Here is a 22,950-nt window from a genome sequence, read left to right as displayed (position 1 = left end):
TTTTTTTGCCAAAGGGAAACAGCAATTATTGACAGTATTTGTTAAGGGGCACTTTCAAAGAGAAACATTTTCTCATCCAATGCTACGCGGAAGAGTTATAGTGATTGAACATTTTTGGCTGAAAACAGTGTCATGTGACTTAGCACATATTTATCGACTTACTTATTGACAATTCGCGCTCGCATAGATTGACTGTCTGTATGTCCCGTGATTGAGCGCTTAGTCTCTGTATTGTGTGTGTGTGTGCATATGAATACAAATTCGCTTGTGTGAAAAGGATTTTAAATCAGAAAATCAGAAGTTTGGAGTCATTGTCTTAAGGCAATCATAAAAAAACAAAAACAATTCAATGCTCGCCCAGTTGAAACCTGTTTCACGGGACCATTTAACTTATACAATTATTATAAAATGCAAACCTGTATAATTATTTGTTTTCATTTCTTGATTTACTTTCTGATTATCATACTGGAAGCAAACAATTTTCGCTGGAAATGTAGGTATTTACAAACGTTTCTGTGAGATGAATTCTTTCCTGTGGTCAGACTTATCAAAGCTACTGGGGAAATTCAGCGGCTAATCTTGCGGAAGACAAAAAATTATTGAGAAAATAACAGAATATATATTAAAAAAAATAACTCAGCAAAACGTAACTCTTTTCAAAGGTTTAAGTAATAATCACCTGTCCTCAAACACGAGAGAGTGTATGGATTGCTTGGGTTGATCGATTTGATTTCAGTAGAGGTATACATACAATTCGTGCAAAGCAGATCAATAGTTTGTGCCAGTGTAACACAATCAGCTATTGCGATTGCATTGATCAGCATACAGAAATGAAACGATTCTTCGGCACAGTTTTGAGCAGCCAGGTAAAAAGCTATATATAAAAAGGTTTTATATATACATATATATATATTTTGTATATAGCGAAATATACAGTCAGCGCCTGTGTAGATAAAACTCAACTTCGATTATTAAAAAAAAGCTAACTTTAAAAAACCAAAACCAAAACCAAACAAATCCGATTTACCGATCCTAAGGGGGGGGCTTTAACAACTGTTGACAGCATTAATCAGTACCGCCTGGTGCCGCAAGAACTGCACGTGAAACTCATTCTCTATGCACGAGTTCCACCTGTGCGGTTAAGGGGCGGATGCCAGCAATAACTAGCACAAAAAACACTTTTCTTCAAAGAATATCCCGTGTCAAGAACCTGTTTTCAAACAAGCAAACAAACAAATATGTTAGGTTATTGACCAAGGCGAAGTGTCCATTTCAGTTTAACTTCTTCTACAGTCTAAAATTGTAGGCTTTTATAAGACTTTAGGCAAGAGTGTGTGTGTGTATGTGTGTATGTCTTATGTCTGTCTGCTTGTCTTATCCTTTTCTCTGTCTGTCACCCCGTCCATTCTTATGGGTGTAGTGGTGTCTAGAAGAGCCTATTATTTGTATTTAAGAGTGTGTAAATTGTAAATGATACCACCACCATCACTACCTCTCTCTCTCTCTCTCTCTCTCTCTCTCTCTCTCTCTCTTTCTCTCTTTCTCTCTTTCTTTATTTTTTTTATCAGTATTGTACTCTGCATGTTATGTTCCGGTATTGCTTGTGGACGAATGGTATGTTAAATGTCTGTCTGTTTTGTCTTAACGTTGTGAATATATGTCTTGTATACTTGCCATTTACATCGGAAGTTAGTCGTAACAATGAACTGCTAACAGGTATATCAAACTACAAATTTCCTTGAGTGGTAAATGTTTAAGGATGAATGATGATACATTGTAGACGGATGCATGTTTTTGATTAAAAGCCCCACAATGATGTGCTTGGCAAACTGAAAAAAACACACACAAAAAAACACACAACCCAGCAACAAACAAACACCCACACAAGCCAAGAAAAACAGGTTCTCAAACACAAATCAATGTAGTTTAGTGATTACCAGCCCTTGCTATGACGCTTGGTGGCACCTTCCATTTCAGAGGTGGGGAGTTGCACAGCAACACGCATACTATATAATTATCATGCCATCACAGGCTGACATTATTTTATATCCTCTTCTTTTTCCAACGGGGTATCTGGGTTTATAGCTCACTTTGCACACCGGAAAAAATCGGGAAGCACACTCACGTTTAATTAAATTCTGCACAAAGTAATTCCCATAGCTGCTGAAATAATAAAACAAAACATTTTTTTATTCTTGGCGTACCCATAGGTGCCAGTTCCAACAAGCAGAGGTTTTTCGAGTGCAAACAATGAGGTTAAGCGTATTAGGAAATAGAAGTCTTTCACGCTCAACTTACATCGCACTCTGTACTCTCCTTTGAAATGTCTACCCTCGATCCGATTACGCAGGGATCAGGTCGAAATACTTGAATGCGATCAGCAATTCAAACATGTTTTTATTTTGTTTTTGTCTACATATATTTTTTCGTCACTTTTTACCATTTTTATTCTAGTATTTTCGACCCTATAATTAACAATGAAGCAGACAGTCCTAAAATATATGACAAGAGCCCGTGATTTTGACATACACAAAATTGTCAAACATATTTTAAAATCATTGCATTGTATTCCTTTCTTTTCCGGAATCCAAAAATATATAGACATATGTCTTGTTTACTCTAAAAAGAATGTGCTCAGAATGAACGAAAACTGGTTTGTGCAAATAGACGATTTTCGGAAATAACTCTGTTGGGTTTGTATGGGCTGAGAAAGAGTGAATACTCTTGCTTTTTCTCTGACAAATACATTCACACGTGCTCCTTTCCACGTGTTTCCGACACACCCCTCGCTAGTGATTGGCCTCTCCAATGTTTGTCCGAGTAAAAGCAAGGTTATTCACTCTTTCACAACCCATACAAACCCCGACAGAGTTATCTATCGGAATTCGTCTATTAGGTACTACGTTCGCATGAGACAAGGGCAATCCGTCTCGGTCGTCGGGTTTGGGCCAACCAAGCCTGACATACTGTAAGTCTCGATGATGACAGTTTTTGGTTGTTTATGGTTTAGTTTCAAGCCGACAGATTGACTGAATGTGTTGATATCGCTTCGCTTCACGAGACTTATTTCATATATACAGTTTTTAAAAATGTTTTTGCACAGCTTTTATGCCTCATTTAAAATCAAGCCGATTAAAGAACGCAATCCACAGACCGTTATGTGTTTGGGGATCAGTGATTATAACTGAAACCTTTGAAGTGTTTGGTTATAATGATTGAATCCTCTCTTTCTGCTGATTTCGTAATCAATGTTTGCAATTTGCTTGGTTAGTTGCTGGTTTTTACCCCACAGGGCCTTGCTGTCAGCACAAAGACGATGATTTGTGTCACAACTTAGACTTTTGTTATTTCATCTCCAGCAATTAAATGCAGCTCGGAGTAAGGGGATACCAAAAAAATCCAAACATAATTGGATATGAATTTTTTTTAAATACAACAAAAGGTTGTTCGTTCATGGGACGTTTAGTTATTGACAAAACGAAAGAATCACGAATACGTCGACCTGATGGTCTTTGTAGTGGACGGAAAATCTTCTGGTTTCTTGAGCTCCGACTACAATGTACACTCGTAAGCACGAGTTTGTTTTTACGCGTTTGACAGTTTTTTCTCCGCTGTTTAGGCAGTCATATTCCAACTCTGCGGGATGTATGCAGAGTGTTTTCGTGTTTCTATAACCCATGGATTACATGATCGTTTTTGTGCGTACTTGATTTTGTGCAGCCGTGTGCATATGTAGGGGGATAAGTCACTGGCAGGTCTGTATATATGTTTGCCTTGAAGACTGAAAACAAAAACACTCCACCCTTAGCCCACCACGCGCGGTCGGGTTTCGAACCCCAATTTTATATCGAATCTTTCACAAAGACTACCGACGTCATAACCACTAGACTACGCGCCCGTGCAAACATGCAACTGATGATGTAGAGGTTGAAGACATCGCCTTTACTCGGCAAAGTTCTTTTCATTGTGAATGTTTACCCCACCCCTCCCCCAACTTCTGCTTACATGCAAGGATTAGTACCACATGTCATGTGCTTATGATACATCTCCAGCAATTACATTTATCTTTGAGAAAGGTAAATACAAATATAACAAGTCGCGTAAGGCGAAATTACTACATTTAGTCAAGCTGTGGAACTCACAAAATGAAATTGAACGTAGTCCGCCGCTAGTGCAAAAGGCAGTGAAAGTGACGAGCCTGTTTGGCGCGGTAGCGGTTGCGCTGTGCTTCATAGCACGCTTTACTGTACCTCTCTTCGTTTTAACTTTCTGAGCGTGTTTTTAATCCAAACATATCATATCTATATGTTTTTGGAATCAGGAACCGACAAGAAATAAGATGAAAGTGTTTTTAAATCGATTTCGAAAATTTAATTTTGATCATAATTTTTAATTTTTTTAATTTTCAGAGCTTGTTTTTAATCCAAATATAACATATTTATATGTTTTTGGAATCAGAAAATGATGAAGAATAAGCTGAACGTAAATTTGGATCGTTTTATAAAAAACTATTTTTTTTTACAATTTTCAGATTTTTAATGACCAAAGTCATTAATTCATTTTTAAGCCACCAAGCTGAAATGCAATACCGAAGTCCGGCCTTCGTCGAAGATTGCTTGGCCAAAATTTCTATCAATTTGATTGAAAAATGAGGGTGTGACAGTGCCGCCTCAACTTTTACAAAAAGCCGGATATGACGTCATCAAAGACATTTATCGAAAAAATGAAAAAATATGTCCGGGGATATCATACCCAGGAACTCTTATGTCAAATTTCATAAAGATCGGTCCAGTAGTTTACTCTGAATCGCTCTACACACACACACGCACACAAACACACACACATACACACACACACACACACACACATACACCACGACCCTCGTCTCGATTCCCCCTCTATGTTAAAACATTTAGTCAAAACTTGACTAAATGTAAAAATTAAAGAGCACACAAACATCATTGTATAAGGTTGCATTGCTCAATAAGTAATATGTTCCTGTGACACGAGTTTTAAGTGGACGAGTTTAAATTGCTTGGATAAAAAGGACTCGATCAGAAAATGCAACTGCTGGATGTATTGCGTGACTCGGGGAAAAAAATTCCTTTTCGAAACATGCCTAGGTGTATGCGCTAGATTGTCGAAGAGTGAAGTGATATAAAAACATGTATTAAATCTATCGGTATACCGTATCAGATAAACTTACTAACTAATGTTTAAGCTTACGAACTGAAATGCAATCCCATTGTCCGGACTCAGTGTGCTTGACCAAAATTTCAATCAATTTGATTGAACAATGAGGTCGTGCCAGTGCCGCTTCAACTTACACTAAAAGCCTGAGATGATGTCATCAAAGACATTCATAGAAAAAACTATACAAATAGTTTGGGGGTATTACTTGGAAGGATTTTGTACGTACATTTTCAAGAAGATCGGTTCAATAGTTTTTTCTAAATCGCTCTACACACACAGACACACATACACCACCACCTTCGTCTCGATTCCCCGTCTATGTTAAAACATTTAATCAAAACTTGACTATTACGTAAAAAGCATAATCAAAATAATACAACAGACATCGACAAAGGAACTGTTTTTGTGTGTGAAATGTCAAGAAGTGAGTCAATAAATATGTGCTTTGTCACATGACTATGTTGTAAGCGGTAAATGTTCGACCATAAGCTGTGGACATAGGAATAGACTTTTCAAGAACAATCCCTGCTAGTTTTGTCAATAGTTGCTGTTTTTCTTTGGAGAGCATTCTTTAAACAAGTCGCGTAAGGCGAAAATACAATATTTAGTCAAGTAGCTGTCGAACTCACAGAATGAAACTGAACGCAATGCAACGCAGCAAGACCGTATACTCGTGGTCCACCGCTCACGGCATAGGCAGTGAAATTGACAAGAAGAGCGGGGTAGTGGTTACGCTATGCTGCATAGCACGCTTTTTTGTACCTCTCTTCGTTTTAACTTTCTGAGCGTGTTTTTAATCCAAACATATCATATCTATATGTTTTTGGAATCAGGAACCGACAAGGAATAAGATGAAAGTGTTTTTAAAACGATTTCGAAAAAAAAAATTTGATAATAATTTTTATATATTTAATTTTCAGAGCTTGTTTTTAATCCGAATATAACATATTTATATGTTTTTGGAATCAGCAAATGATGGAGAATAAGATAAACGTAAATTTGGATCGTTTTATAAATTTGTATTTTTTTTTACAATTTTCAGATTTTTAATGACCAAAGTCATTAATTAATTTTTAAGCCACCAAGCTGAAATGCAATACCGAACCCCGGGCTTCGTCGAAGATTACTTGACCAAAATTTCAACCAATTTGGTTGAAAAATGAGGGCGTGACAGTGCCGCCTCAACTTTCACGAAAAGCCGGATATGACGTCATCAAAGACATTTATCAAAAAAATGAAAAAAACGTTCGGGGATTTCATACCCAGGAACTCTCATGTCAAATTTCATAAAGATCGGTCCAGTAGTTTAGTCTGAATCGCTCTACACACACACACACACGCACAGACACACATACACCATACCCTCGTTTCGATTCCCCCTCGATGTTAAAATATTTAGTCAAAACTTGACTAAATATAAAAAAGGAATCTGTTGTTCAAGAAAACTGCTATTTATTTTGGAAAGTCGAACTTTATTGCCCCTGTTGTGAGGCGTGCACGCGCAAGTGCTTGCGCATATAATACGTGTTTTTACAAGGAGACAGTAAAGAAATAATAAGCACATGTGTGAATGATTTTAGACGGCAACATATTTCGGTGTGTGTACACAAGTGTCAACATCTGTCTCACCGTTGTGAATTAATTTCTAGATGAGCTAAAGCATCGTCGTTAAAATGAAAGAATTTGTCGGATTCCTCTTCACGGTCTTCTTTGGACTCTACATCTCTGCGGTACCTGCAAATGGAATACAGGATCGAAACTTTCTTAGGTGTCCTAGAGGGCTGGTAACTCAAAATGACGCTTTTCTCGACATAGCCTCATGTCGTTCACCACTTGATTGCATTCAGCAGTGCTCACAAAGGTCTGAGTGCTTTGGTGTGAACATTTGCCCGACTGGAATCTCTAGAGAAGCCACATGCAAAGTTATGGACAGTGTTCCTACGGGTGGATGTGACAGCTTGACCAATTCCTCGTCACCGCTATGCTTTCACGTCCAAAAGGTATGGATTGTCACTCTTGTAACGTTTTTTCCCAAAGCGTCTTCTTTCCTTGCGCACTGCTTTATGCAATGTCGTCGACATCGATGTTGTTGTTGTTGTTGTTGTTGTTGTTGTTGTTGTTGTTGGCGTTTCAAGATCGCTTTGCGTGCTTGTTTTAAGGTTCTCTTACGTCATTATTTGTGCACTCTTTTTGTGTGTTTTTGTGCTGTTGTTTTTGCTTTGGTGTTTATGAAACTTGTGAATTGTTGTTAAGGTATCGTTGTTTATGTACTCCTACTATTGTGTTGTTGTTGCTGTTGTTGGCGTTGTTGTGTTGCTTTTATAGTCGTCGTCGCGGTCGTTACCTACAACGTCATCGTTGTTGTCATCGTTGTTTATGTACTCCTACTATTGTGTTGTTGTTGCTGTTGTTGGCGTTGTTGTTGAATTGTTGTTGTTGTGTTGCTTTTATAGTCGTCGTCGCGGTCGTTACCTACAACGTCATCGTTGTTGTCATCGTTGTTTATGTACTCCTACTATTGTGTTGTTGTTGCTGTTGTTGGCGTTGTTGTTGAATTGTTGTTGTTGTGTTGCTTTTATAGTCGTCGTCGCGGTCGATGTTGTCATCGTTGTTTATGTACTCCTACTATTGTGTTGTTGTTGCTGTTGTTGGCGTTGTTGTGTTGCTTTTATAGTCGTCGTCGCGGTCGTTACCTACAACGTCATCGTTGTTGTCATCGTTGTTTATGTACTCCTACTATTGTGTTGTTGTTGCTGTTGTTGGCGTTGTTGTTGAATTGTTGTTGTTGTGTTGCTTTTATAGTCGTCGTCGCGGTCGTTACCTACAACGTCATCGTTGTTGTCATCGTTGTTTTCTTGACAGTGATGCTTTGTATCTCAACTTCTTTGTTAGGCATCGTAGTTATGTCTTGAACCGATTTCTGGTTAGCTTTTAATTTTTTTAAATTTTTTTTAAATGTCATGCTGATCTTTGTGTTCTTGTGTAGGTATTTCTTTGTCTGTCTGTCTGTTTGTTTCCGTGTATATTTGCTTATGTATTTTTACTTCATGTTCATGTCTTTTTCTCCTTGACACGTAGGGTTTCGATTGAGCTTTTATGTTCCCTTCGGGTGACGTTCCTAACTGTGTCAGGGGCGGATCAGTTGCTTTGTAAGGGGGGGGGGGGGGCACTTTGAATCGAAAGTGAATGTGATGGGCGCGAAGCGCCCGAATTTGCTAGGGGGGTCCGGGGGCATGCCCCCCCGGAAATTTTTTTTTGCCCAAAGAAGCAAAATGGTGCCATCTGGTGCCATTTGAACTTAGAAATGGTCATAGAATCAGCATAGAAAAATCTTTTTTTTTTCTTCTTCTTTTTTTTTTCTTTTTTTTTCGGGGGGGGGGGGGGGGGGGCACGTGCCCCCTGTGCCCCCCCTCCGTCCGCCCCTGTGTGTTTAGTAAAATGGGTTTCATTTAAATATGTGTAATGTTAAACTTGTGGGGTCCTGATTTGGCCTATATGGTCCGCTGGACCCAAAAAGCAACAACCGTAACTAACTAACTAACTAATGTCATTTTTCGACGTTCTTCTATATTGTCACATACATTTGGGCGGGGATATAGCTCAGTTGGTAGCGCGCTGGATTTGTATTCAGTTGGCCGCTGTCAGCGTGAGTTCGATCCCAGGTTCGGCAGAAATTTATTTCAGAGTCAACTTTGTGTGCAGACTCTCTTCGGTGTCCGAACTCCCCCCCGTGTACACTACATTGGGTGTGCACGTTAAAGATCCCACGATTGACAAAAGGGTCTTTCCTGGCAAAATTGCTTTGGCACAGTTAATAATTGTCTACCTATACCCGTGTGACTTGGAATAATAGGCCGTGAAAGGTAAATATGCGCCGAAATGGCTGCAATCTACTGGCCGTATAAAATTTCATCTCACACGGAATCACTGCAGAGCGCCTAGAACTGTACCCACGGAATATGCGCGATATAAGCCTCATTGATTGGATTGATTTCCCTTGGTTATAAAAATGACCAACTCTCAATGTTTTTTCCCCATCTTTGTCTACACATGCACTAGGAGTTTCACTGAATTACCCAAAGCGTCACTTCAAATGTCTTCAACAGACATTACTTTGTTCCATTAAAAAAAAAGCGTCCTGGCATTTTAATATGACTGTAACGAGCCAGGCTATGCTGGGTTTTCTTTTGTGAGTGCAGACTGAAAGGATCACTGAATGTTACCTTGAATAATACAGATTATAAATAACCAAACAAATGGGAAAATAATCACATATATACATACACTTGAGTACAAAAGAATAGAGTAGAGTAGAGTAGAGTTAGAGTAGAGTAGAGTAGAATAGAGTAGAGTAGAGTAGAGTAGAGCAGAGCAGAGTAGAGTAGAGTAGAGTAGAGAAGAGTAGAGTAGAGCAGAGCAGAGCAAAGTAGAGCAGAGCACAGTGCAGTACAGTACAGTACAGTTCAGTACAGTAGACCAGAGTAGCGTAGAGAAGAGTAGAGGAGAGTAGAGGAGAGAAGAGTAGAGTAGAGAATAGGAGAGTAGAGTGGAGTAGAGTAGAGGAGACTAGAGGAGAGTAGAGGAGAGTAGAGGAGAGAAGAGTAAAGCACAGCTTCTACTTTTTTCGTGTTCAACAGTGATATTTATCCTTTTGTTTTCCTCTCTCATGTCAAAGATGATCAACATTCCGGTAATGGCGACGTTGACTGAGGCGACCACACCATCTGAGGCGACAACCACTACAACTGAAGCGACAACCACAACATCTGAGGCGACAACCACTACAACTGAAGCGACAACCACAACATCTGAGGCGACAACCACTACAACTGAAGCGACAACCACGACATCTGAGGAAACAATCACTACAACGGAAGCGACAACCACATTATCTGAGGCGACAACTACTATAACTGAAGCGACAACCACAACATCTAAGGCGACCACAGCAACATCGGAACCGACCACACAATCTCCTAAGGCGACTACAACAATACACGAGGCGACTACAACAACAACAGCAGAGGCGACGACAACAGAGCTTGTGTGTCAAAATGGCGGGACTCCCAACGGAGATCACTGCAACTGCACCATTGAGTATGGCGGAAGATCATGTCACCGGCGGATCAGAGGTACAATCATTAGGCCAAAAAAAAAAATAGGTCTGTTTACGGTAACATAGGCCAAAAAAATAGGGTCGGTAGGTCGGGATTTTTTATTTTTTTTCCAAAAAACCATATTTTTACGTTATTTTACAAAAAAAAACCAAAAGATTTTTTTTTTCCCCAAATGCCAAAAAAAAGTCTAGGGTCGCGCGAAAAAAATAGGGTCGGTCGGGTTACCGTAAACAGACCTATTTTTTTTTTTGGCCTTAGAGATGCAAAGGGGATGTGTATGTTTTGATGACAAGTACGATTATGAAACCTCTGGAACTCCAGCGCAATATAAGTAGTCCTGCTTGCCATTTGAAGTTGTTTCATTACCATCAACTTTAGCTAAAAAAAGGGGGGGGGGGGGAACTTGTGAGTAGTGTTCTGCTCGCCATGTTATTTGTCTGTACACTGCAAAGATCATTGGCTCGATGTAGCTGTAAATGCCGTGCTTTGTAAAAAAAAATAAAAGTTGAAATAACTCAACTTTCTTGTTTTGTTGTGTGGTATAAGACGCCGGCCTACCTAGCAGAGGGTCGTGGGTTCGAATCCCGGGCGCGCCTGGAGGGTTAAGGGTGGACATTGTTCCGATCTCTTAGGTCAACTGATGTGCAACGAAAGCGCAAGATCAAGGCGCACGGAAAAGATCCTGTAATCAATGTCGGTTCGATAGAAACACAAAAATACCCAGCATGCATCCCCCAAAAGCGGCGTATGGATGCCTAAATAGCGGGTTAAAAACGGTCATTCATGTAAAAACCGTGGGAGTCTCAGTCCATGAACGAAGAAGAAGTATGCTTAATCTATAATCCTGACGGGTAAAACAAAAATGACCTAACCTTTGCTCAATTTACTGTTTCGCCTTAACTGTACATCACGTGCCATCATTTTTAACTTATCCTTACCATCCTGTCTGACGAAAATTGGATAAAGAATTTACCTCTAAACCGGTTGCTGTTGTTTTTTCATTTTGTTTTTCTATTCTACCTTATCCAATAGTCAGAGTTTTGTCTCGTTAATTCCACAGACTGTTCAGAACTCTACGAGCGAGGATTCATCGGACCAGAGGACGTAACGTACATGATCCAACCTGTTGGAACACCTGCTCCTTACCCGGTAAATCAACGATGTATTTTTCTTCGCGCGCGCGCGCGCGCGTGTGTGTGTGTGTGTGTGTGTGTGTGTGTGTGTGTGTGCGTGTGTGTGTGTGTGTGCGTGCGTGCGTGTGTGTGTGTGTGTGTGTGTATGTGTGTGTGTATGTGTGTGTATGTGTGTGTGTGTCTGTGTGTCTGTCTTTCTCTGTGTACAAAGCCCATCGCAAGATCTTTGTCGAATCTAATTGTATCTTCCAAGGTTTGGTGCCAATTTCGTTGGGGTGGAGTCACATATCTGCTACAGAGAACCGACACCTCCAACTTCAACAAGAACTACATCACACTGAGGGACCAAGGCATTGGCACTGACCCGCTGAGCTTGAACTATTTTGCTGGCCTGGAAAAACTTCATCAGTTCACCTTTCAGGCAGACTACCAGCTGAACTTCAACGTTCGCAAATCTCTCAATTACTGGAATTTCACAATTGGACCAGAGGCTACTGCTTATGTCATCGGCTACGATCAGTACGACCCTAAACTGCCCTACATCGACGGGCTTGCGTTTTCTCCGCCGATGAAGTTTAGCGCTGACGGGTTTGACACCAACGGGTGTTACACTGCTAGAGGGGTGCCTGGCTGGTACGGCACTGACTGTTCCGGGTACTCGTTCTTCACGGACGGTCCTTTCTACTGGAAATACAATGCCAGCACAACAAGTGCGCTGACAAAGCTCAGGATGCAGTTTGTTCGCAGCTCGCCATTTTACGACGAATGACGAGACCAAACTTGTAAACGGCGTGCATGCCGATGTCAACTTCACGAAGACTTAGCAAAGTTGTTTTTAACCGAACATCTAGTACCAAAGCTTTGTGCAGCGAGCATCGTGTAGCAGTCTTTGCCCAATTAATATCAGGTTGCAGAAGAGTTAAGGCTGGAAGGGCGCTGGTTCTGTGCGACGCTTAGTTTTCGAGATAGGTGTGACTGACGAAGAACAGGACGTCACATTCCAAATAAGCACGACTATGTAACACTGGCAAGTTCAAAACATGAGAAAAACGATTTCGTTATGCGGGCAGCCACGGGGGATGTATGTATTGTTCAAATGGTTGTAAATTAAGTCTTGTATTTATCACCGTACTCAGGCCCTGTTCTTTTTTTCGTCACACCTAAAACCGTTATTTCTTGTGAGCGACGCAGCATTATCAGGTTGCAGAAGAGTTAAGGCTGGAAGTCATCCGGTTGTTTTGTTCAGTGGTAGATAAAATGTAGAGTTGGTCCGACAACGTCAAGGAATGGACGTAGCTGATCGAGCTTCCCTGACCTCGTGGCGACAGCCCCTGATAGAACAGCCTGGAGAAGGTTTAAAAGAAAAACCGTTTTTCTTCTTCTCAGTCCTCATGTTCCCCCCAACGACTGCCACAGTCAGGGGACTGATGATGATGATGTGATAAAATGATCTTACAGGAAGTAATGCACTGTCATGTAAACCTCCAGCGTTTGATTTGGGGAATATATATTCAGATATTCTAACATATCGATGCCATGTTTTTTGTTTTGATGCTGTAATTTGGTGTTTGAATCCATTGATTCATTGTTTTGTGAAAAGGCGCTCTTTTAAACCTAAAGCTTTATTTGTGGAGAATCTATTTAATAACTTCAATGTCCATTTTTTTTTTAACTATTCTGTGATTCATAGTGCGAATCCGTTGGTTTTTGGACTCTATTAAAGGGTTGTTTCATAGATATTACAACATTTATACTTCTTTGCCTGCTTCGTCGTCGCATATATTGTGTGTAGAAGTCATACGCTTAAAATGTTCATGCCATAAATTATGATTCAACTGAAGAAATTCAGAAAGGTTTGTTCTTCTATTGCTGAATGCGTCAGTTGAGCAAAAGGTACGGTTGTGGAACTGGATATGTCATATTCAACCTTTTCGACTGTTGCATGAACACCACCCCCCCCCCCCCCCCCGTCCCCATCCATGCGTTTGGGCTGGTGGCCTTTGTCAGTGTCAGGGTATCACTGGGAGACAGACAGACAGACAGACAGACAGATCAATACGTACAAACGCACGCACGTGCAAGGTCACACAGACGCACGCAAGCACACCAAGACAAACAGACAAATAGACAGATAGACAGATAGATAGACAGACAGACAGACACACACACACACGCACACACACACACACACACACTCACAGACACACAGACACAGATACACACACAAATGACACACACACACACACACACACACACACACACACACACACACACACACACACACACACACAAAGAGTCTTCTACATTTCTAGATCTTTATTTTTGAGTTGGAATCTTAATCGGATTGACGCTTTGTGCTACATGACAAAGGACATTCAGAGAAGAAATCACACACGATTTCCTTCAAAACCCCTCAATCAAGAGAACTCGATATCGGCTTCATGGTGAGGGGACATTTTAGTCCACCTGATTACAAGTGAATAAAGATGTCACTTTCTGAAGACCTCTTACGACGATTGACATTTTCCGCTTGATTGCCAGTCAATGAAGATGCCACTTTCTGACAGCTTCTTAATTATGACGCTTTGGTTGATATTGTCTTCGCGCACGCTCTGTATAGTACTTAAAGCCGAACATCCGTCTCCAGTAGACCAAGCCTTGGTATAGTAGAAGGCCACAGAGGTAAAATTCGCGTTGCCAGCACGAGAAAATAGAGCTACATCTGCCGCGCGCCGTTTGTCCACAAAGAATCTGTGTCAATGAGTGCACTGACCACACAGTAAATCGGATTTCCGGCAATTTGACGAGAGTTCCGAGGACAGTGCGTATGCAAGAGAAACGAAGAGGTGGCTCCGGGGAAAGAAAACAAAATCGAGCAGAATTTTCCTGCGCTACGGAAATCCCAAGAAAAAATCCAGGATCCGCCCCTGAGTATAGAGTTGTGTAAGGGACAAAGTTTCTACGTTGATCAAAAGCCCTATCATTGTTGAGAGAGAACATCTGTTTTAAATGAGGTGTTTTCATTGTAAGTATCATGTAACAAAAACAAGCAAGACTCTAAAAACAACCCCCCCCCCCCAAAAAAAAAAAACAAAAAAAACCCAACAACAAGCAAGACCCAAAGGAATACAAAATTATGGGCATATTTCCAGTTGTCAGCTTTATTTCAAGTTAGGTTCCGTATTATATAGTACGCAGGGGTTGGTTTAGTACGAAGACAACTGAATACTCTACATAGATTGACGAGGAAGACACATCCTTGTTTCACAAAGCCACCCCTCTCCCGCCCGACAGGCATTGTCGAACAAGCTTGCACTTCCTACGAACTTTGTTATTTGAGTTATTTGTCAAAACTTCACAAATAAGAGAGAGAGAGAGAGAGAGAGAGAGAGAGAGAGAGAGAGAGAGAGAGAGAGAGAGAGAGACAGGCACAGACAGACAGAGAGAGTGACAGAGAATGATAGACAGAGCGAGAAAGACTATGTGTATGTGTTAGAGACAGCAAGATATGCATACAGACAAAAAGACAGACATTTTGAATGAGAACAACAACACCAACACAGCATCGTCGCTCACTGAAGCAATTTGTGAATATAAGAATAGGCCTCCTGTTTGGTGCGTCTTTTCTTTCTTTCTTTATTTGGTGTTTAACGTCGTTTTCAACCACGAAGGTTATATCGCGACGAGGGAAAGGGGGGAGATGGGATAGGGGAAAGGGGGGAGATGGGATAGAGCCACTTGTTAAGTGTTTCTTGTTCACAAAAGCACTAATAAAAAAATTGCTCCAGGGGCTTGCAACGTAGTACAATATATGACCTTACTGGGAGAATGCAAGTTTCCAGTACAAAGGACTTAACATTTCTTACATACTGCTTGACTAAAATCTTTACAAACATTGACTATATTCTATACAAGAACCACTAAACAAGGGTAAAAGGAGAAACATAATCCGTTAGTCGCCTCTTACGACATGCGGGGTGCAGAGAAATAAGGATGTGGAAAAGAAGACTTTTGGTAAGTGAAATAAAGGTGATGGATCCAGTCAGATAGAAATAAGACAACAAGAAAAGAATTGGAAATCTGCAGGGAATAGTAGGGAGAGTTTTCTTGGAAGGAAATATAGGTGAAAGGACTGGTAAGGCAGAAATAAGACAAAAGAAGAGAAGTAAAGGGGTGGGGTAGCTCTGTGGAAACACTCCCGCCGCGTGAAGGCGACCCCATGGGAGCGTGCGTCTTTTGAATGTGCGTTTATGAATAGAGATTATAAGATCAATAACACGATATGATTCTTGCCTTGTCAAAAGACATTGTCAAATGTGTCTATTTGAAGCATCAGAAAACACGAACAGTTAATTAAGGGAGCATTTAATAAGATACAGAACTAAACACATTAACTGGAAATTCGATCCATCGGTTTTTAGATACTGAGTAAAATAACACAATTTTCCCATTTTCACAGGATGTCAGTACCCTTCTTTCTCAAAAATGTAAGGTTCTCAAAGGGAAGAAAAAGCATGTTTTTGTGTGCCTGGAAGGTGGAGTTTACCACTCATCATTATAGGTAAAGCGTAGCCTCGCGAGATGATGCTTGATGCGCCCTGTGTCAGTCTGTGGATGTGCTGCAGCGTTTTGTGTGGCTGAAGAGTCCGATCCTCGAACGACAGTATGAGTTATTTCTAATTTGCTGACTGTTAGCAAATGATAACAAGACATGTCGAGAAAAAAGATATCAAGCATGAGCCTTTTAGGCGAATGCTGATATCGTTTGTGAGACATGTCTGTTATCATTTGCTAACAGTCAGCATATTAGAAATAACGGTTTTATTACCATTTAATTCGACCAAAAGAAATTTCGAAGCAACCCCGCGAATTAGACAGAACAGCCACAATGGGAACTTGAGCGCTTCTACAAGATTATGCCTGTCAGTCAAAGAATTACCGGCGCGGTTGGCCTAGTGGTAAGGCGTCCGCCTCGTGATTGGGAGGTCGTGGGTTCGAACCCCGGCCGGGTCATACCTTAGACTTTAAAATTGGCAATCTAGTGGCTGCTCCGCCTGGCGTCTGGCATTATGGGGTTAGTGCTAGGACTGGTTGGTCCGGTGTCAGAATAATGTGACTGGGTGAGACATGAAGTCTTTGCTGCGACTTCTGTCTTGTGTGTGGCGCACGTTATATGTCAAAGCAGCACCGCCCTGATATGGCCATTCGTGGTCGGCTGGGCGTTAAGCAAAGAAAGAAAGAAAGAAAGAAAGTCAAAGAATTCTCGTGACTTGAGTCAGCCAATCAGAGTAACACACCTGACTTGATGAATATTAACAGGTCAAATGCCTTTGACACACAACAATCTCACAAGATAAATCATGTTGAACATGCGTTTCGGTTGCTTCGCTGTTTCTCGTTGAACAGAGAGCGACAGATTTAGAACCGACTCCAGACGGATGGGAAATGACGTAAAGATACATTTCAAATGTAAAGCGAGTGGCACAATTTCACTTGATTTTTCCGAACTTTGATCATTTAGATTTCAAGTGAGCGGTCGGCATTGCACACTCAGACGATGGGCGTTGCCTTGCTGTTCCGTTACGCACCCACCGACAAAACTCGCTTTTCGGTATTTTTTTTTTTAGATAAAGAGAGTATTACCTGACAGCATTTGAAGTGTCATTCTTTAGAATAAATCACGCTGATATTGTTGAATTACATTTTTACTTTGTCTTGTTAATTTTTAGCGTGATAAACAAAAAGGGTCCCTGCCTGAACGTTATAACATTTAGAGGGTCACCTAGAATCCGTCCTGATTGGTCAAAAAGCCATATGGGGCACTGAATTGGTAATAATACCCAATATTGACGGACTGTGTGATGATATCTTCTGCTATGGTCTGTTGAGACAGTGATATCAAAATCGAGACTGGAGGTGGAGATGTTGATATCACTGTCGAAACAGACCAATAGCAGAAGATATCATCACACAGTCAGTCAATGTTAGATATATTGCTAATTCTCTGGACATTTTGTATTTTCTGTAAAGAAATTACAAAAGTATTTGTCTCAGTTTTGGCTGTTCCATATCCCTCCCTCTGATTATTATTTCTTTTTGTTCACTCTTTTCTTGTACTTTTCAGTATTTCAAAATGTCTTTTCTTTCAAAAAGTCTTTATTCACTTGCTCAACTAAATTCTGAGATAATTACATTTTCATATATATTTGTTTGTTTTTAAATTTAGGTGTTTTTGTTTTTGAAGTGGGGAAGCAATACAGAGGTCGTCGATATCAAAACTGATATCGACGGAAATGTCGTCGATATCACTTTTACAATGAGCTCAGTTTTGCCCATTTGACCAATGGAAATCCACGTTACATATCTTTCTTTCTTTATTTATTTGGTGTTTAACGTCGTTTTCAATCACGAAGGTTATATCGCGACGGACGTTACATATGAAATAGCAATATTCTCTGCTGCAGACAGAACAGGTGAAGCAGGCGCCTGGCACAAAGGTGACGCAGTAGAGCGTTTAGGGGCAAATTACACCTTCGCAGAGTCAGCGGCGCTGCATGCTGCGATAGGGATTGTGACGAGTACTTGGCCTGTTTTCTTTTCACGCAACGTGTAGCGGGCTGGGGAAAAAAAGAATTACCTCAATAATCTGCAGTGCGTCGTCTGTGCCGCTGACTCTGCGCAAATGTAATTTGCCCCTTACGGCGGTCCCCTCGCTCCGCAGCTTCAAGGGCCGAGGTTGACGAGAAAGATATCGACCGTTCGGCAGCCAGCCAGGGTTCTGGATTGGTTGAAACTGAGATGTGTTTTTGATTTCAACGAATCAGAACCCGCGGTTTGTTCTCTCCCGTTTGGGTGGCACCCACTTTCGCTTCGTGCCCCTCAGCCCTGAAGTCTGTTTCTGTCAGCAAGTTGCATGCCCTGCCTGACTGTCCCCGTTTCCAGCAGTCACGGTCTGCCGCGGTCTCCTCCCAGTCGTCTGGGTTGATGTTGCACGCTTTTATGTCGCGTTTGCACGCGTCCTTGAATGTCAGTGCAGGGGTTTTCTCACTTTACCGATAAACCCACAAGTTACGCAATATTATAAGTATGTCCTCAGGAAGGCAGCACTTCTCTTCATCATTAATGGTTCAAAGCATGGTCAGTACAAGGAACTTAGTCGATAAATATCGACAGGGGGCCGACAAATGGTTTAAATGGGAAATGTGTGTATATGGGTGTGGGTTTGAAACAAACAAACAAACCAACCCATGTGAACCCCGGGCCGCAGGCCTTCGATGTAGTGATTGAAAAAAAAGGATGTTCTCAAATGGTTCAATTCTCATTTGGTCTGATTCTCAAATGGTACCGGTATACTCCCCCCCCCCCCCCTGGCCGCAAGCCTAGGAGTAACATTTTATAGACACTGACCTTCTTCCCAGGGGTCATTGACCCAGTTTTAGCTATGAGAGGTGGTTCGCCCAGAGGCTGTAGAGTATACTGGGGCGGTCTCTTTGATGTCTTGAGAGGAAACTTGGCCAGGGTAGTACATGCACCAGAACTGGTGGACACCAAGGACAAACATGAAATCGAAGCAGTTTGCTTTCAGAGAGAACGGTCGTCAGCAACTCAAACTTCTCTGTTTTCTTTTTTTTTTTTAATCTGACTGTCTTTGTGGCCCCCTGACTCCGCCCCCCTCCCTCTGTAAGGACCCCCCTCCACAAGGACCGATTTTTGTCAACATTTTAAAGGTCGCTAGAGAGGGGTTCCACTGTATGACCTAACCGCTACTGGCAGACGGCCTCAATCTTCACGCGCAAAGACGAGATTAATAGGTGCTCGGTTTTGGTATTTTGAATTACATTACATTAAACCTTTGTTGGGTTTCATGGTCATGGCAACAGCCATAATAATATTACATGATGTATAATATCATATTTCAGCATATGTGAATTACATGTCATCATACTAAACTGTCATACATTTTTATTCCTACATTATTGTGATTGATCACAACCAAACCTACTATCATTGGACACATCCAAATGCAAGCGCCTGTTCTTGACAATTTCCCTCTAATCTAAATATAAAATCAGTGCAATTTCCTGGGTCGGGCTTTGCCACAGACACTCACGGTTTGGCCTGTAGGTAAAATGTACAATGTATTTTCTGATTTGTGCACAAAAGCTTTTTTTCTTTTTTCTTTTTTTTAACATAACAATGTTTAATGTCACTGTATGTTTAAAAGACCATGGTCATATTTGTAAAAAAAATGTTAAATTAGAAAATAAATAACATTTTGGTTCATGATTTTTCCTACACCTGTGCTAAAAATAAGAAATAAAAATGTCGGGTATATAAGTCACTCAAATACAGCTAGGTATGAATGGCTCGGTTTGAGTTTGTTGCAGTTGACCCTGCACAATGCGACATATCATGTTTTTGTTGAACAATTTTGACGTCACCCCTCCCATAGGGTGACGTATTTCACAACTTCCTGTGTTACACAAACTCTGTGATGACCAATTTTGACGTCACCCCTCCCATAGGGTGACGGATTTCACAACTTTCTACAGATGAACAATTTTGACGTCACCCCTCCCATAGGGTGACGGATGTCACAACTTCCTGTGTACACAAACTGATGACGTATTTCACAACAAAATGGCGCTGCCCATGGTCAACCTCGAAACTATCCGTATAGAATGGGGGCGTCCTCGCCCCCATAATAACACATAATCAGTCGACTATACGCAACCTAGAATTTAAATGTTCAGTGCTCGGGCAACCAACCATATAACACGTTGTCTTCTTCTTCAAGGCTCTTCTTTTTGAAATAGATCTTTTGATAAAGGCGTTTGAGTTTACAAAGCAAAAATAGACCTAGCTCGATCCAAAAGGTAGATAAACATCATGCAAGTACGTATGAAAACAAATAGGTATCTAACATTTTTTTTGTCGTGGGAAAAATACGTATGCCAAGGTAGTGTGAGTGTGTGTGTGTGTGTGTGTGTGTGTGTGTGTGTGTTCGCTTGTGCGTGCGTGTGTGTGTGTGTGTGTGTGTGTGTGTGTGTGTGTGTCTGTGTAAGACACAAGATTAGATAATTTATGGTCCATACTATTAAACAATGGATGGAAAAGCGTGGTTCATTTGCTCATAAAACAACCAAACAACATACGACGTAAGAACACCTGAAATATTCCACACAGGCACGTATACCCACATCCATACTACCCTCACACACACACACACACACACACACTACCTACATTTGGAGTGAGTGAGTGAGTGTGTGTGTTTGTGTGTGTATGCGTGCGTGTGTGTGTGTGTTTGTGTCACTGTGAGTGTGAATGTGTGTGTTGTGTGAGCGTGTGTGTGCGTATGTGGGTGCGTATATATAGGCTACTGTCTGTGCTAGCGTGCATGTGTGTGTTCGTGTGTGTGTGTGTGTGTGTGTATGTGTGCGTTGGTGCGTACATATACTGTCTGTGCTAGCGTGTGTGTGTGTGTATTGTTGTGTGTTATCGGTGATAAAATGGTCATCTGAAAGTACGCAGTCTAGACTTGCAAAGTCCACTGCTTTGAAAAAGCACTATTACGTTTGGTTTTTCAAACCTAAATGACAAAAGAGAGATAACTTTGTTCAGTGGAGAATTCCCAAAGAGATTCGAATTAGAGTTCCTTACGAATTTTCTCTTTACATTTCATAAGTATAACTTACGTTCGAAACCACTCTCAAAACATGTTTTTTTTGCAGCAGACCCACGTTTCATACTTGCACATTCAACCAAAATAACGTAACAAGTCACGCAAAGCGAAATCAAAATATATATTGTCAATCTGTATATAGTCAATCTGAACTAAACAGACCAACACTGAAAACTTGGACATCAGTCATCAACAATACGTTTTAGGCCGGGCTAGCCGAAAACCGAGACTGGTCAAGATTGTCTCGGCGAAGCATGCAAGCTTAGGACTTAATTTGCATAAACAAATTTCTTTAATTCTGAAAATACCTTCATAATAAACATCAACTGTCAATATTATACGTTATTTGCGTGTTTGACCAAAATATGACATTTTACACCGATCGAGACTTCCTCCGAGACCGCGCTAACGGTCGAGGTGAACAATGACTATCGAGATCTGTGTAAAATGTCATATTTTGGTCAAACACGCAAATAACATTTATGTATCGATCGAATTCCTTTCAGGTACTTATGACTTTGTTGTTTTGACGATTGAACGAGCACACACACACATGCATGCAATCCACATGTATGCAATTAAACACATGAGCTTCATATTTGGGCGTTTCAGGTTGACCGAAACTTCAAAGGAACTACAAAACACACGTCATGTACTCACTTTGTTGTTGTTTTGACATTGAACAGCACACACACATGCAATCAAACACATGACGTTTTTTTTTTTAGTTCCTTTGAAGTTTCGGTCAACCTGAAAAGCCAAATTATAAAGTTTTGTCGGCCTCTGACGTCACATGACTCAAAGAAGGGAAATCCAATCTCCAATCGATACATTATAAGATGTTTGGTGGCTTTGCCTTTGTTGACAGACCAGCTTTTTTGTAAGTCCGAGGGGACCATATCGTCTTTTGTTTCATCTTTATCGACCAAGGCCGAAGTCCTCGGTTGATAAATATGTGACAAAAGGCGATATGCTCCCCGAGGACCAATACAATCATGCTGATCTGACAACAAGCTACCAAACATCGTTTTTGTCATCATTTTGGTAGTGCAACAAAATGCACAATAACCCACAGGGAAACGAATTTTTAGAATCTAACTCTGGGCCACAAAGCATCGTCACAGTAGCTCGAGATAACACGTCAAACTTGCCTTTGACGTCAAAGGTAGCTTGTTGACGCTTTTCTTTCAGTCTGAAAATGTACAGAGCTGCGATCATAATTATGTGTGAGTTTAGTAAGTGTTGAGCATATTTATTTTCTTTTAAGGGTTTTATGATTTTTCGTTGTGGATTTTGCGATTACAGAGATAAGTTGCAAATTGACCATGAGTCGCCGCGGTAATTATCAACATTGATTGGGTCTTTGAGGGTGGATGCTTACAATCGTTGTCCTCGGAAACACGAATCTAAAGCCGCGATGGTTCCACACATCAAAAATTCAGCCTGATTGGCTTTTACTTTGACAATCCACGTTTCACCTGAAAGCTCGATTTATTGCATGGAAAACATGAGATTCATTTCCCGGCTGGGTATGAATGAAAACTCGTGAAAATGATGACAAAATGTTTGATTCAGGAAATGATAAAATTAATAATGCAATCGGTTTTGATTATTTTGTTTTCATTTCATTTTATTTTATTTTTTAGAAGTTTAGTTAACAAAGTGTTAGTAGTTAGTAAGCTTCGACGCTGAAATGCTATTACTGTACATGAAAGTAAAAATCACACAATTGAAACCAAATTTCAATAACATTTACAAAAACATAGGTTGCCACAGTGCCGCCTCAACTTCCTGGAAATCCAGATATGACGTTATCAAAAAA

At 40.8% G+C, this 22,950-nt stretch overlaps 2 protein-coding genes across 3 annotated transcripts in view; one reads left to right on the top strand and one right to left on the bottom strand.

Moving 5' to 3' along the window:
* Positions 1-22,950, bottom strand: part of LOC138948791 (fibropellin-1-like) — a 334,700-nt gene that overhangs the window by 274,025 nt on the left and 37,725 nt on the right. The window lies entirely within an intron of this gene.
* Positions 9,771-12,794, top strand: LOC138948795 (uncharacterized). The gene is made up of 3 exons (XM_070320412.1): positions 9,771-10,325; positions 11,371-11,459; positions 11,697-12,794. Exons 1-3 carry the CDS (start codon positions 9,860-9,862, stop codon positions 12,210-12,212), a joined length of 1,071 nt encoding a protein of 356 aa, XP_070176513.1. The 5' UTR covers positions 9,771-9,859; the 3' UTR covers positions 12,213-12,794.

The sequence above is a fragment of the Littorina saxatilis genome, linkage group LG15, assembly GCF_037325665.1.
Source record: "Littorina saxatilis isolate snail1 linkage group LG15, US_GU_Lsax_2.0, whole genome shotgun sequence".
NCBI classification, from domain to species: Eukaryota; Metazoa; Mollusca; class Gastropoda; order Littorinimorpha; family Littorinidae; genus Littorina; species Littorina saxatilis.
Note: the sequence above shows the minus strand (reverse complement) of the source record. Positions and strands in the feature narration are given on the sequence as shown.